The 13,867-nt window shown below is 43.4% G+C and overlaps 2 protein-coding genes across 2 annotated transcripts; both read left to right on the top strand.

The window, feature by feature from the left end:
* The first annotated feature begins 5,177 nt into the window (after positions 1-5,177).
* Positions 5,178-6,708, top strand: LOC311008222 (chymotrypsin B-like). The gene is made up of 7 exons (XM_084001701.1): positions 5,178-5,233; positions 5,402-5,505; positions 5,620-5,699; positions 5,796-5,877; positions 5,958-6,138; positions 6,219-6,352; positions 6,466-6,708. The coding sequence occupies exons 1-7, from the start codon at positions 5,182-5,184 to the stop codon at positions 6,625-6,627; spliced, it is 795 nt and encodes a 264-aa protein (XP_083857827.1). The 5' UTR covers positions 5,178-5,181; the 3' UTR covers positions 6,628-6,708.
* Positions 6,709-9,050: 2,342 nt separating this feature from the next.
* Positions 9,051-10,645, top strand: LOC311008233 (chymotrypsin A-like; the record flags this gene model as incomplete). Its single annotated transcript, XM_084001715.1, has 7 exons — positions 9,051-9,102; positions 9,387-9,490; positions 9,574-9,653; positions 9,741-9,819; positions 9,906-10,086; positions 10,256-10,389; positions 10,484-10,645. The coding sequence occupies 7 exons, from the start codon at positions 9,051-9,053 to the stop codon at positions 10,643-10,645; spliced, it is 792 nt and encodes a 263-aa protein (XP_083857841.1).
* Between the last annotated feature and the right edge of the window lie 3,222 nt (positions 10,646-13,867).

The following is a 13,867-nucleotide window of genomic DNA, read 5'->3' as shown; positions in this document are numbered from 1 at the left end:
CCGAGTCCGGACTCTGGACAAGTTGACGGAAACATGTGATGTTTCCTGTTATGGACTGTCAAAATAAAACCACGTCACCAACGTTCAGGCCTGAACTCTGCGGTAAAACCAAGTTCAGGATTTTATTTTGTAAGGACGTGTTTGTACTTCCTGTTGTTTTCCTGTAAAGTCTGAAGTCTCCTGATAAGAAAGTGTAACAGGGTTTTATTACAGCTAATATTCACTTTATTAACCGTGGAACTGGTTTGAACTCGCCAGGGTCAGCGTACAATTAAATTAAATTAATTTAACATCATGAAACATAACGAGTGACATAATCACATCAACTGATCAGCATCAGCTTATTGATGAACCTTAATGTGTGAGAGAAGTGTTTACAAGACGATTTCATTTCCTATTGCATGATTTATGGTATCACCCACATGAGGGCATGTTTGTGTCATTTAAACAGCTTTGAGCTCAGTATAAACACACCCAGCAGCAACATATAGATGATCACACAATCACACACTGTCTCTGTAATGATCAACCGCACACACACACAGCTGCTGCTGTCTCAGCAGGAAGATGCGAGCACCATCTTCCAGACTTTGGACTGGAGGCTTCAGTTTCTCCACTGTGTCTCCAACAGTGAGTCAGTCCCCATACACCCCCATGTTAAAATCTCCAACTTCACAGAAGAAATAAACAGCTGTTTATAAAACTCAAATGTTTACACTTTATTAACCACTAAAGGTTTGGAGGAGGACTGTTGTTGTGGGGCCAGGCCTGTTTGACTGACAGGTGAGAGCTGTTTGTCATGACATACAGGTTACAGAGATCAGTCCCACTGTGTCTCCATCAGTCACTTCACTTCCATGATGATGATGATGATGATGATGATGAAGAAGAAGACTGTCAGCTATCAGAGCTGAGCAAGTCAGAAATGATAGATGAGGCTCTTGTCTACAGCTGCTTGTTAATTGACTAATTTCTCTAATTTTATTTCCTCCTCTTTCTGAGGAAGTTTGACAACAAATCAGATCATCACCGAGGTCACGGTCACAGCGCTTAAGTTCTGTTAAAGTTATTTTTTATATTAAAGTTATTTTTTATATCAGAGTGATTTGAAATGCAGGTGGTAACAGTATATATCACAAATATTAACTGATCTTTGTTTTGTTTTTTTAATAAAGAAAAATGCTTCTGAAGGGGTAAAACACTGTTATGCCATCTACAGTGCTCTTAGGACACATTTAACATAATACAGAAATATTTTAAGAACATTTATTGTGCAGATTTCCAAAATCGCACAAAAATGCCATCAGGTCACAAAGTCAAGTGATCATAATGATCACCTATTGGCAAGTCAGAGTTTCCAGCCAACCTTATATGTATGTATTTGGACTGTGGGAGAAGTCACACAACCCAGAGAGAGCCCACACAGGAAAGGACACACACACTCACCACAGACACCTCAGGCATTCTTACTTGGAGGTTACAGTGCCAACCACTGCGCCAACGTGCCGCCCTTTGCCATGCCCACACTCCTGCATTGCTTGCTCTATACGGGGCACAGGGTTAAAGTCAAAATCCATAAAGTGATGCAAATTCACACTGGCACACCAGCCACCCCGAGATAAAACCTGAACACTGTGTGGACCTGATCCAAGGTTAGGGTTAGGTCTGTATTTGGAGACTGTGAAACTACTGGCCAACAGTGAGTCAGCCTCCATAATGATCCCCATAGACTGTGTGTGGTGTGTGTGTGTGTGTGTGTGTCGCTGCTGCAGGCAAATGAGTTTTAGCTGAGAAGAACCATTAGAGAATGTCAGAGCACATTAAGCTGATGGAGGCAGAAGGAAACAACAACCATCAACCATCAACCGGGCTCGGGGCTCGGGGCTCGGGGCTCTGGGTCGGACCTGCCACAGGACCAGATAGGACCTGCTGACTCTGAACCACTAACTGATGCTGGATCAGTTCTTCTGTTTGAGGACACAGAGGCCAGAGTTTCTACTGAAAATAAGACATTAAAATAAAAATTAAAACAAAAATATCAACAAATAAAATTATTCTAATGAGAATCTTCAGTCATGACTCACTTCACCTGCTGTTAGTTTATTAATATCTGTGATTAATGACATTGATCACTGACCTGTGACCTGATGACCTCAGCTGATGACGTCACCAGAAGTCATCAGCTACTGTGTCATGTGACGATCTCTGCTGATTCGTGATCCAAATAACACATGTTAAATAATATACAATCTCTGATCATTGATATCTGATCAATACTTGAGTCAAAGAGACATTTACTGAAAACATCTACAGTATTTGGGAAGCGGTGGGGGAGGTGGCTGTCAGATATACATCTGTGTTTAGTTCAACTGAAATTGTCAGCTATGAGGTGTCAGAGGATTTATTGGGCTTTGTTTATTATTGATTATTGGATTTTTAGAACTGCCTATTGATATAATTGATTATTGAGTGACACTCCAAACCAGCATCATCCTGCTCTGATTACTTCTACATGCACACACATGATGGCGTGAGGGGACCCTCATTCTCAGAAGGCAGGGAGGACACACCACCTGTTTTTACTGAAACACTCAGCAGCCAATCAGCAGCCACCAGATGCCTCAGCCTGACCAATCATTAACCTCCCCAGCTGCTGATAATCCAAGTTTCCCAGAGAGAGCTGCTTAAGAAACCATGACCCCATTCACAGGTCTGGATCAGATTCAGATCATGTGTGGATTAGATGTGGATCTGGTGCGGATCAGATCTGGATCAAGTGTAGACCTGGATCCTGGTGATGAGCAGAGACACTGACAGGTTTTTCTCAGTTTGTTTTTTGGGAATTTGCTGCTCTGTGGCCTGTGAACTGCTCTGTGATTGGTCATATGCTGGAGCTGGAAACCCCACCCCTCCCACGTGAACACCTGGGGGCTGTTGCACAAAACAAAGATAGCAATTTAAGTCTGGATTTTCCTGTTATCCCAGCAACATGTAGTTAGTTTAGTGTGGTTGCACCAAAGCAGAAGCTTAATTTATGGTGTTGTACTGATTCAGTCATCTGTCCTGTCAGTCGGATCAGAAAAATGTGGTTCACAGTTATTTCATGGTCTTCTGTTCATATTCTGATTAATTTTTATTAGCACACATTTAAATATCACAGATAGTCAGAGAAGAAGCCTACCTTTATTTCTTGAATTGTAATGTCATCATAATATCTATTTTGTGATCACTATAGGCCAACTGTTATATCTACTGTATGAAGACTGCTGTTCACATCGTCGTCAGAAGTTTGATGAATAGTTTACATTGATTATTAGATGTTGATGATGACATTGTGTCAAGGTGGTTTCAATAACATCAGAGATAACTGCAAAATATGAAGTCCCATTCATGCTTAACTGGCCACAGAAGAATGAGCTTTATCAAAGAGAATGTGTATGTGTAGGAGACTTTGTAAACAAAAATTCCTTCTACAATATTAATGTTCAGATAAAATGACTTGTGATCACTGATAACTAATTACTGTATGTGCATTTAATGACCTAATAGGGGAAATCTTACTGTTTCAGATTATCTGTGATTGTATTATTATCAATTTAGAGGCCAAGTGACTTCTGTCCCAGACATATGAGCCTTTTATTCAACTCCTAAAATCAGTTTATTTTACTTCATTTTGTCTCTTTTGTCAGTAGATTTCTCCTAAATTTGCCAAAAGAAGTCAACATGCTACTGTGACATACTGTGCTGTGCTTGTTATCTGACCCATGTCATGTCAGGTATCATTGTAAAGCTCTCTCTCTCTCTCCTGAACAATGATGTGGGCTCCAAAAATGGTCATCTCCTCCATATCCGCAACCAATTGTAAAAGTACGATTTACATTAACAATCTATGGAATTTTACAGTAAAAGGCTGTTTTCTCAAAATGAGTTTTTCCTCAGACTCTGAACCAACCAACTGAAGCAGCACTTACAGACACCAAACCTTCCAGTTTTATTCCTGTCTATATTCTGAAGGTTTTTACAGAGGGGATTGTTTATCCATATCATTCAAAGCAACATTTTATTCCTAAAAACATGGCAAAATTTGATTTTTTTTTTTGGGCTGGTGACGGTATTTACAGAGTGAAAAAAAGAAATAGGCTATCTAAAATCCCCTCTGTAGAAACTTCTGACTCTAATATGTCAACAAAATAAAACAAGTATTTTGAAAGTGGCTTTTTTCAGATTTCGGTTCTGGAAATGTATGAAAATTAGCGCATCAGATATTGCCTCATTTACATATTTAAACATACAATTTGACAAAACTTGTAAATGGTGATATCTGTTATTTAAAATTTTTACCTATTCACCTGTAGTGTCTCCCCTCAAGACAGATCAGAGATCAGACATATTTAGAGATAGTCACACTTATGGACCATCCACCTTTAATGACATCACAGCTCACACTCAACTACAACAAAATCAACATCATTAATAACAACAATAACAACTGACGGCAACAGGAACATCACTGTCTCTCTGAACAACTTAAACAGGGAGTCAAACTCTCAGGGATCGGACTGAACCCATTTGAATCAGTTTCATGCTTTAGGGAAAATATCAACTTCTGGATTGACTTGTCTACAACTCTACAAAACACTGTCACTAAAACACACTGATGCACTTGTGTGTTTTAGTTGTTGTGTATATATTGGAAGCTAAACACACAGCTTCAACACAACAACTCATAACTGTTGATATATTTTGCTGATGAGTGTGAACAAGAGCTCATATAATAATGATCAGAGCAGCAGAGGAGAAAATATATTTACACAGTTCATAGAACTGACTGAAGTGTTGATTCTGGGTTCAGATCAAACTGATCTCAGGTCAGAATCAAACTGATTCTGAGTTTTGTGTTTCATACTTTGTCATCATCTATAGTTGATATTATGTTTCATGAACATGTGTATGTGTGGTTGTATGTCATGTGGTGAATCATCCACATGTTATCAACCATGCTGGCCAATCAGAGAGCAGCAGTGCAGGGCGTGTGACCCGTGAGAAGGACGATGTCGCCTCAGGTGTGATAACCAGCTGACGGCTGAGCTGGACAAACCAGCGGACTCTCTGATTGGCCGAGGCCCCATGAAGCTCAAGTATAAAAGAGCAGCTCAGTCTCAACTCAGCATCATCATCATCATGGCCTTCCTCTGGATCGTTTCCTGCCTTGCCTTCGTGAGCGCTGCCTATGGTGAGACACACACACACACACACACACACACACACACACACACACACACACACACACACACACACACACACACACACACACACACACACACACACACACACACACACACACACACAATCTTGTCACTGTCAGGTGGTTGCTAACTTCTGTGATCTGTGGTCCAATCAGGCTGCGGCACCCCCGCCATCCCTCCCCAGGTGAGCGGCTATGCCCGCATCGTCAACGGTGAGGAGGCCGTGCCTCACTCCTGGCCCTGGCAGGTGTCTCTGCAGGTGAGACTACAGACCTCAGCAAACAGCAAACCCTCTTCCCCTTCCTCCTCCTCTTCCTCTTCCCCCGTTTCTTCCTCTGTGGTTCAGTGACTGACTTCTGCTGTCTCCTCGCAGCAATCCAACGGCTTCCACTTCTGTGGAGGATCCCTGATCAACGAGAACTGGGTTGTCACCGCCGCCCACTGCAACGTCAGGTCAGAACAGCACACACACTCTCACGCACCTGGAGATGTCTCACCTGAGTCTGATCATCAGTGACAAACTGACCTGTGTTTCCTGCTTCCTGTTAGGACCTACCACCGTGTGGTTGCTGGAGAGCACGACAAGGGCTATGGCTCCAACGAGGCCGTCCAGATCCTGAAGCCCGCCAAGGTGAGAACCGCCCATCAACCAATCAGCTTCCAGAACACACCGTCCTCCCTCCCTAACACCACCCTCTCCCACCATCACAGGTGTTCACCCACCCCAAGTGGAACCCCCGCACCATCAACAACGACATCTCCCTCATCAAGCTGTCCAGCCCCGCCCGCCTTGGCTCCAACGTGCACCCTGTGTGCATCGCTGAGTCCGGTGATAACTTCCCCGCTGGCATGACCTGTGTGACCTCTGGCTGGGGTCTGATGCGCTACAACGGTGAGTCGCAGTCACAACAGGAAGAGTTTTACTTTGAAAAGTGCAGAGGAAGTGTGTCTGACGCTTCCTGTCTCCCACAGCTCCCAGCACTCCCAACAAGCTGCAGCAGGCCGCCCTCCCCCTTCTGTCCAACGAGCAGTGCAAGAGACACTGGGGCAGCAACATCTCCGATGTGATGATCTGCGCTGGAGGAGCTGGAGCCACTTCCTGCATGGTGAGGCCCCGCCCACCTTCCTGTCTCACCTGTATCACATTCACTGCTGTAGTTCCTGTCATTGTGCTGTGCTGCGTTGTGTTGATGACGTCATGACGCTGTGTGTCTCTCAGGGTGACTCTGGTGGCCCCCTGGTCTGCGAGAAGGACAACGCCTGGACCCTGGTCGGTATCGTGTCCTGGGGAAGCAGCCGCTGCTCCACCTCCACCCCCGCCGTCTACGCCCGCGTCACCGAGCTCCGCGGTTGGGTCGACCAGATCCTCGCTGCCAACTAAACACTCATAAGTGAACTGGGGCTGACCCGGTAGTCGAACATAAGAGTGTGAAAAGTGAACAAAATAAAACTGTAAAAAACATCAATTATGCATTTGAGCATTACTTTGTGTGTGTATCTGTGTGTGTGTGTTAAGAAACTGGTTAATATTCTGATCTGATCAGTTTTCCTTTATTAACATCTATTCATAAAAGTCATATCAGATCAATCCTGACTGATCAGCAAAGTTGTGAGAAGAAAAAGAAACAGCAGCCATAACTCAGTGCTAACTCCAGGTGGAGCAGTAACATACATTTCTCATCACATCCAACACCATTGTTTACCAATCACAGGAGCTCAACACCAGCCTGCAGGGACTGATCTGCATCATCTATCGATCTATCTATCTATCTATCTATCTATCTATCTATCTATCTATCTATCTATCTATCTATCTATCTATCTATCTATCTATCTATCTATCTATCTATCTATCTATCTATCTATCTATCTATCTATCTATCTATGAGTCACACCGAGAACATTAAACTGACCCAGAACCAGAACTGATCAAGGACAAACACTCTTTATTGACCCTGGACCTTCTGAGTCTCTGTGCCTCATCACCAAGAGAGTTGCTTTTGCTTTTGCTCTTTACGAAACAACCTTGACGTTTGACCTCACAGATTATTCAAATTACTTGGCTGACCTGATCGTCATCATCATGTTTGGGTGTCCTTGACGACAGAAAGCTTCATCCATCACACAATGTGTGTGTGTGTGTGTGTGTGTGTGTGTGTGTGTGTGTGTGTGTGTGTGTGTGTGTGTGTGTGTGTGTGTGTGTGTGTGTGTGTGTGTGTGTGTGTGTGTGTGTGTGTATTTACATGTTAGTACTTAAATATTTAATTATTATTATTATATTTAATCCACACATTTTAATTAATAATAACTAATACCAATAATATTAGTAATAATAATGATTCTAATAACAATAATAACATTTGCAGATTCTTATGTTGTTCATGTTAAGCTGAAGCTGCTGCTGGGAAACACACACATGTTTTAGCCTGGTGACCTTCAACACACACATAGTCAGCATAAACACACTGATCACACACTATGTGTGTGCTTGTGCACGTGTGTGTTAGTGTCACTTTGGGTTTTATCTGTGCTTTGATATTAATATTGATATGTTACAGTGATGTTACAGTTTTTCCTCCATTGGTTTGGCTCATTTCTTGAAACAGAAATTACATTCTCAAAACAACATGGACAAACCTCCAAACCACCACGGAACTGAATTTCTCATTCATCTCATCAAATTGCAAATGTCTCAGTTCATCTTTGCAAACGATTAAGTACATGTACTCTACAGTTAACACAACTTCCAAGTAAATAGATCTTGTTGATCTAAACTGATTGATTGATTCTCAGTCTAATGGTTGTTCTCTCCAAAACATGTCAGCATCATTTCATTGTATAAGCCATCACATGCAAAATAGTCTGTTCAATTGTCAAAATTAGTCAAGAACGTATGATTACCATACATGAACGGCCAGGAAGGAAGATGGTGACCAGGGAAGAAGTGTTAGTTGTGGAACTCCATCTTTATTTTCAGCACTGTAGAGACAAAGCCTAGACAAAAGAAAATGTGTACAGTAATCATTGTCAATGAAGGACTGGGCTAAGACTGAGAGGTGGACATGAGAGATATTTCAATGGTCCTCGCAATAGTAACAAAACATCTAAACATTTTGACTTGCAGTGCTCACACATTGCCAAAGGGACAACACATTTTGGGGGCACTGACAATTTATATGAGAAAGGAATTTAGTTTTGACATATGAGTGAACTGTTTTGGGAGAGATATGAGCTTTTGCAAGTGAGCTATGGTGTTGTGCTGAACTGTAAGACTGTTTTGCCAAATTATCTTATAGTTCTGAGAATGTAATTTCTGTTTCAAGAAATTAGCCAAACCAGTGGATAAAAACTGTAATATAGAGATGATGATGAGTTTCAGTAAAACATATTTTGTGTAAATTTAGCTCAGTAGGCTATCTCTCCCACAGTTGATGTAATAAAACAATGTAAAATGTAAATGTTCCAGTGTGAAACTAAAGAAACAGTGTTACGGTGATGTCATTGTTGTGCTACATTTTCACCTTGTTTCAATCAACATGAAAGAAAAATTAGAAAAATCATTTTATGATTGATTATGTATTGATGGTGTTCAAGACACTTTAATGACCTGAGAGAGAAACTCACTCTGATGCTGTTTTACATGTTATTTTAAAACCTCTGCAGGTGGAAACTCTGCGTCAGCTGCACCTGTCCACTCTCCCACCGTGCTCTGATAAGACGTCCCCTCCTTTCCTGTCTCGACCAATCACGTTGCTCTGTAGCTGTATAAATGCTCCCTGCTTCCACACTCTCACCATGATCACCATGGCCTTCCTGTGGATCCTCTCCTGCCTTGCCTTCGTCGGCGCAGCCTACGGTGAGACTTTACTGTAACTTAAGAGGAAGGCCTGCTGGGACAGAGGCTACTGTTACCCAGCATGCTCCTCGGAGAAGAGAAGGTTTCTCTTCCTGCCGGCAGGAGGCGCCGTGGCAGCTCAATTCTTTTAATTTTTTAATTTTTTTTTTTTTTTTATGTTTTAGCTCCCTTTAGAACGACACAATGCTGTTTGTCCACTGACATCAAATCATCAATATTCACATTTAACCTTCGGCTGTTGGTGTTGTTTTTCTTTGCTGATGATGTCATGTTGATGTTACCAGGTTGCGGCAATCCTGCCATCCCCCCTGTCATCACTGGTTACTCCCGTATTGTCAATGGTGAGGAGGCAGTGCCCCACTCCTGGCCCTGGCAGGTGTCCCTTCAGGTAATAACTCACACACACACACGCGCACAAGAACACACACACACACACACAAGCAAGTGCGTTTACCTGTGCTGTTGTTTCAGGATTACACCGGCTTCCACTTCTGCGGTGGCTCTCTGGTCAACGAGAACTGGGTTGTGACCGCTGCTCACTGCAACGTCAGGTAAACTCCTTCATCATCACCATCCTCATTATCATCATCATTAGTTTTGCTGTTATTAGTCTTTCACACGCTCTCTCTCCCATGCAGGACTTCCCACCGTGTGATCCTTGGAGAGCATGACCGCTCATCCAATGCTGAGGACATCCAGGTCATGAGGGTCGGCAAGGTGGGTGACACCCCAGCTCCCCTCACACACACAGCTTGGTGTCCTTATGAGTGTCTGTTGTTCGTAACAATGTCAACTCCTGTCAGGTCTTCAAGCATCCTCGTTACAACGGCTACACCATCAACAACGACATCCTGCTGATCAAGCTGGCTAGCCCTGCCACGATGAACATGCGTGTTTCCCCCGTGTGCGTCGCTGAGACCGGAGACAACTTCGCCGGAGGCATGAAGTGTGTGACCAGCGGCTGGGGCCTGACCCGCCACAACGGTGAGGTCACCTGCAGCACAGCCAACCAATCAGAAACCTCACTCAGAATGTGTGACATGATGAGTGCAATGCATGATGGTCAACACTGCTCTGTGACCATCAGTAGTTCACTCTGACAGAACAACATCTTGACATTCAACTTATATGTGTGTTTGTGTGTGTGTTGCAGCTCCTGACACCCCCGCCCTGCTGCAGCAGGCTGCCCTCCCTCTGCTGACCAACGATCAGTGCCGTCGTTTCTGGGGCAACAAGATCTCCAACCTGATGATCTGCGCCGGTGCCTCTGGAGCCTCCTCTTGCATGGTGGGTGACAGTGCTGCCAGTGGCGGCACTCAGGTTGATTACCTTGTGTTTGTTATTGTTTATTCATTTGTGTCTGTGTGTGTGGTGCATTCAGGGCGACTCTGGCGGTCCTCTGGTCTGTCAGAAGGCCGGAGCCTGGACCCTGGTCGGTATCGTGTCCTGGGGCAGCGGAACCTGCACCCCCTCCATGCCCGGTGTGTACGCTCGCGTCACCGAGCTGCGTTCCTGGATGGACCAGACCATGGCTTCCAACTAAGAGCATGTGAACAGAAAGCTTCCTGTGAACGTGTGAATGTCAACTTGATCATCAATAAATCATTAAACAGTAACTCTGAACCTGCCTGATGTCCTCTGTTGTATTAGCTCAGTTTAGCATAGCCTGTCCCCGGAAGTGGTTCCTGCACAATCTCACACGCAGCACTGTGTGACTCGACCATTAACAAAGTTGGTTCTGTTGGTTTAAAACCAGAGGTGTCTGTTCACTATTCATAGTATCACATCCACTGGCACAAACTTTGTGCATTCTTTGCACATAGAATAAGTTCTGTGGGAAGGACATTCCACTGACTCATGGCCACACATGAAAAAGAAGAGCTGCCAAACTGAGTTCTACGTTGAGGAATACTACACTCACCCCTCGTAACTGATCTAGTTAGACGTACTGTGTTTTCAGAGCAGAGTGTCACAAACTTTTTCAGAGGGGAGGCATAAGCATTATGAATAATTTTGTGAAGTAGACAAACATTTGAGTGTATAATCAAGTTTTCAAAGCTCAAAATATCATATTTGGCAAGTACATGGCAATGATGGCAATGATGGTAATGCCGTGTTTTTTTGGCATGGATCTTAAGACTGCTTTTGTACAATAACTCTCAATAACTAGTGGTTTTGTAACTGTTTTACATGCCTGAGACCAGGATGTAATACAGTACAAAAAAATGGGACTTAATCATTGCATTTAAATATGTACTTGATGCCTCAAGGGTGAGAGAATTTCTTATGTATCTGAAATTAGCTAAATTATATTTCAACGTATACTCAGCTTTTTGACATGCCCTTTAAAACTAAGTGTTGGATCTAACGTTACCCCCAGGTATTTAAATTGTTCTACGTGTTTTATTTTTTGCCCATTTACTACAATATCAGGGTAACTTTTAAGTTTACACCTATTTGTAAAGAACATGGTCACAGTTTTTTCCACATTTAACGTGAGGCATGAATTGTATAACCAGTCACTAAACTTGTTCATTGCCTTTGTTAATTTCACAGCCACCTCTGTTACATTTTTCCCATGAGTATACAATACAGTGTCATCGGCATACATTATAGTGTTAACATCCTGACAAACAGAGGGCAAGTCATTAATGTATAAACAAAACAGCAGCGGCCCTAAAATTGACCCTTATGGGACTCCCAGTGTGGATGCTAGAAATGGAGATAGTGTAGTAGCAAGCAGTTTCAGTAGAATGTTTCTTTCTGAAACCAAACTGCATTGGATGTAAAAGGGACTTAGAATCCAAATGTGCAGCTAGTTGCTCTGCTACGACCTTTTCAATGACCTTTGAGATGGCTGAGAGTATGCTGATAGGTCGGTAATTACTGACCACCTGTGTATCACCAGATTTGTGCAGCTTTTTGAACGCAGAAGTGGTCTTCACTTGTAGAACCCACAACTCCCCCCTTGGTTTCTGTTACTTCCTTGCAATTAGCAGAAATTTATGCCACGGCTCCACATAATGATTTGGGACAGAAACAAGCACAGCTCACTGCCTCTTTTGTTTGTTTGTTGAGGCGTAGCCTGTTAACATAGAAGAATAAATGTGGATAAGATTCACGCAATCTGGACACACACAGATCGGATCGGATCACTTGCAATATGTACTGTCAGTCAGTAAAATTGGATTCTGATCAGCAAAAAAATCTAATTTGGACTGCAATCCGAACAAGGCCAAACTGCAGTCACAGTTCCTTTTCATGCATTTGTTTCTCTGGACTGGATGGCTGTGATCCTTCATTATCAGGTTGTGCCAATAACTCAGTAAAAAACCTTGAGATGGTTCTAAAAGTACTGACAGGAAGTAGGAGGAGAGGATTGCATCTCTCTCAACATCTGTGTTTTCATCAGTGGCTCCTCCTCCTCCTCTATAGAAACATTAATGGTCAGGCACAATCGTATCTCAAAGCACTCTCAATCTGAAGGTCTACTTGTGGTACTGGAGTCTCTGAGAGTTGAATGGGAGGTGGAGCCCTCAACTATGAGGCTCCTCCCCTGTGCAGCCAGCTCCTGTACGGCCTCAGACTGTTGACAGATTGTATTTTGAGGCATCAGCCACTGAGCTGCTCACTAGAGGCTGACATTAGGGTTAGAAAAATTTGAAAATTTATTTTATGATTGATTATGTATTCATGGTGTTCAAGACACTTTAATGACCTGAGAGAGAAACTCACTCTGATGCTGTTTTACATTATTTTAAAGGGATAGTTCACTCAAAATTCAAATTGCACTCATTATCTACTCACCCTCATGTCGACTAAGGGCTGGGAGAAGTTTCAGAGTTATCCGTGGCTTCTCTGAGTTACAGCGGGTCTCGGCGTAGCAGTGCATGTCCATATAACGGTTGCATACCACTTGTCTTCGTAACAAAAAGACACACCAAAAAACATCCAAATACCTCCATGCTGCATGTATGTAATGTCCGTCTTGTATTGAAGCAAATTTGGACGGACCAGGGAGAGGACGGACCCTGGTCCGACCAAATTGGACGAACCAGGAAGAGGAGCTTCCGCTACAAACAAGCTTGAAATATAGACGTATTTAATTTTTTTTGGAACAATTTCGCATTTCGGGGCTTCAATACAAGACAGACATTACGAGCAGCATGAAGGTATTTGGATGTTTTTTGGTGTGTCTTTTTGTTACGAAGACAGTTGGTATCCATTTGCAACCGTTAGCCTATATGGACATGCACTGCTACGCCAAGACCCCGGGTGAATTCCAATTCTCCCCTTAGCCCTAGCCCTTGACCCTAACCCTTCATTTTGCGTGTTCACGTGAAGTGGTAGGGGTGTCCCAATTCTGGTTCAGACGAGGGTTAGGGGGAAGTGGTAGGGCTACCTCGCCCTCGAAACGGAGATTTTTCAGGGGCACACTACGGACCGAGGGCTATGGCAAGTTTCCCAGAATGCATCTTGCGGCAACCGGCAGCTGTTTTATTTCTCACTGCAGCGCTGTTATTACATCATTTTGTTAAGTTTTAATATTTTTTCATGCGAGAAAGTAGCTGTTTAGATCCCCAATGTGCGGTCGGTTTATCCACATGAGGCTGTTTAGACGTTTGCTCCGATGTTTTTCGGAGAAGTGAAGCTCCACGTTGGAGCCTCCACCTGTGGAGCAGATCAACGGCTCGTCACGGAGACACCACCCTGTCCGGAGAGCTTGTCAGCCGGCCAACCTCCCGACCTCGTCCCGGTAGAAAAG

This window comes from Trachurus trachurus, assembly GCF_905171665.1.
Source record: "Trachurus trachurus genome assembly, chromosome: 3".
Taxonomy (NCBI): Eukaryota; Metazoa; Chordata; class Actinopteri; order Carangiformes; family Carangidae; genus Trachurus; species Trachurus trachurus.
Note: the sequence above shows the minus strand (reverse complement) of the source record. Positions and strands in the feature narration are given on the sequence as shown.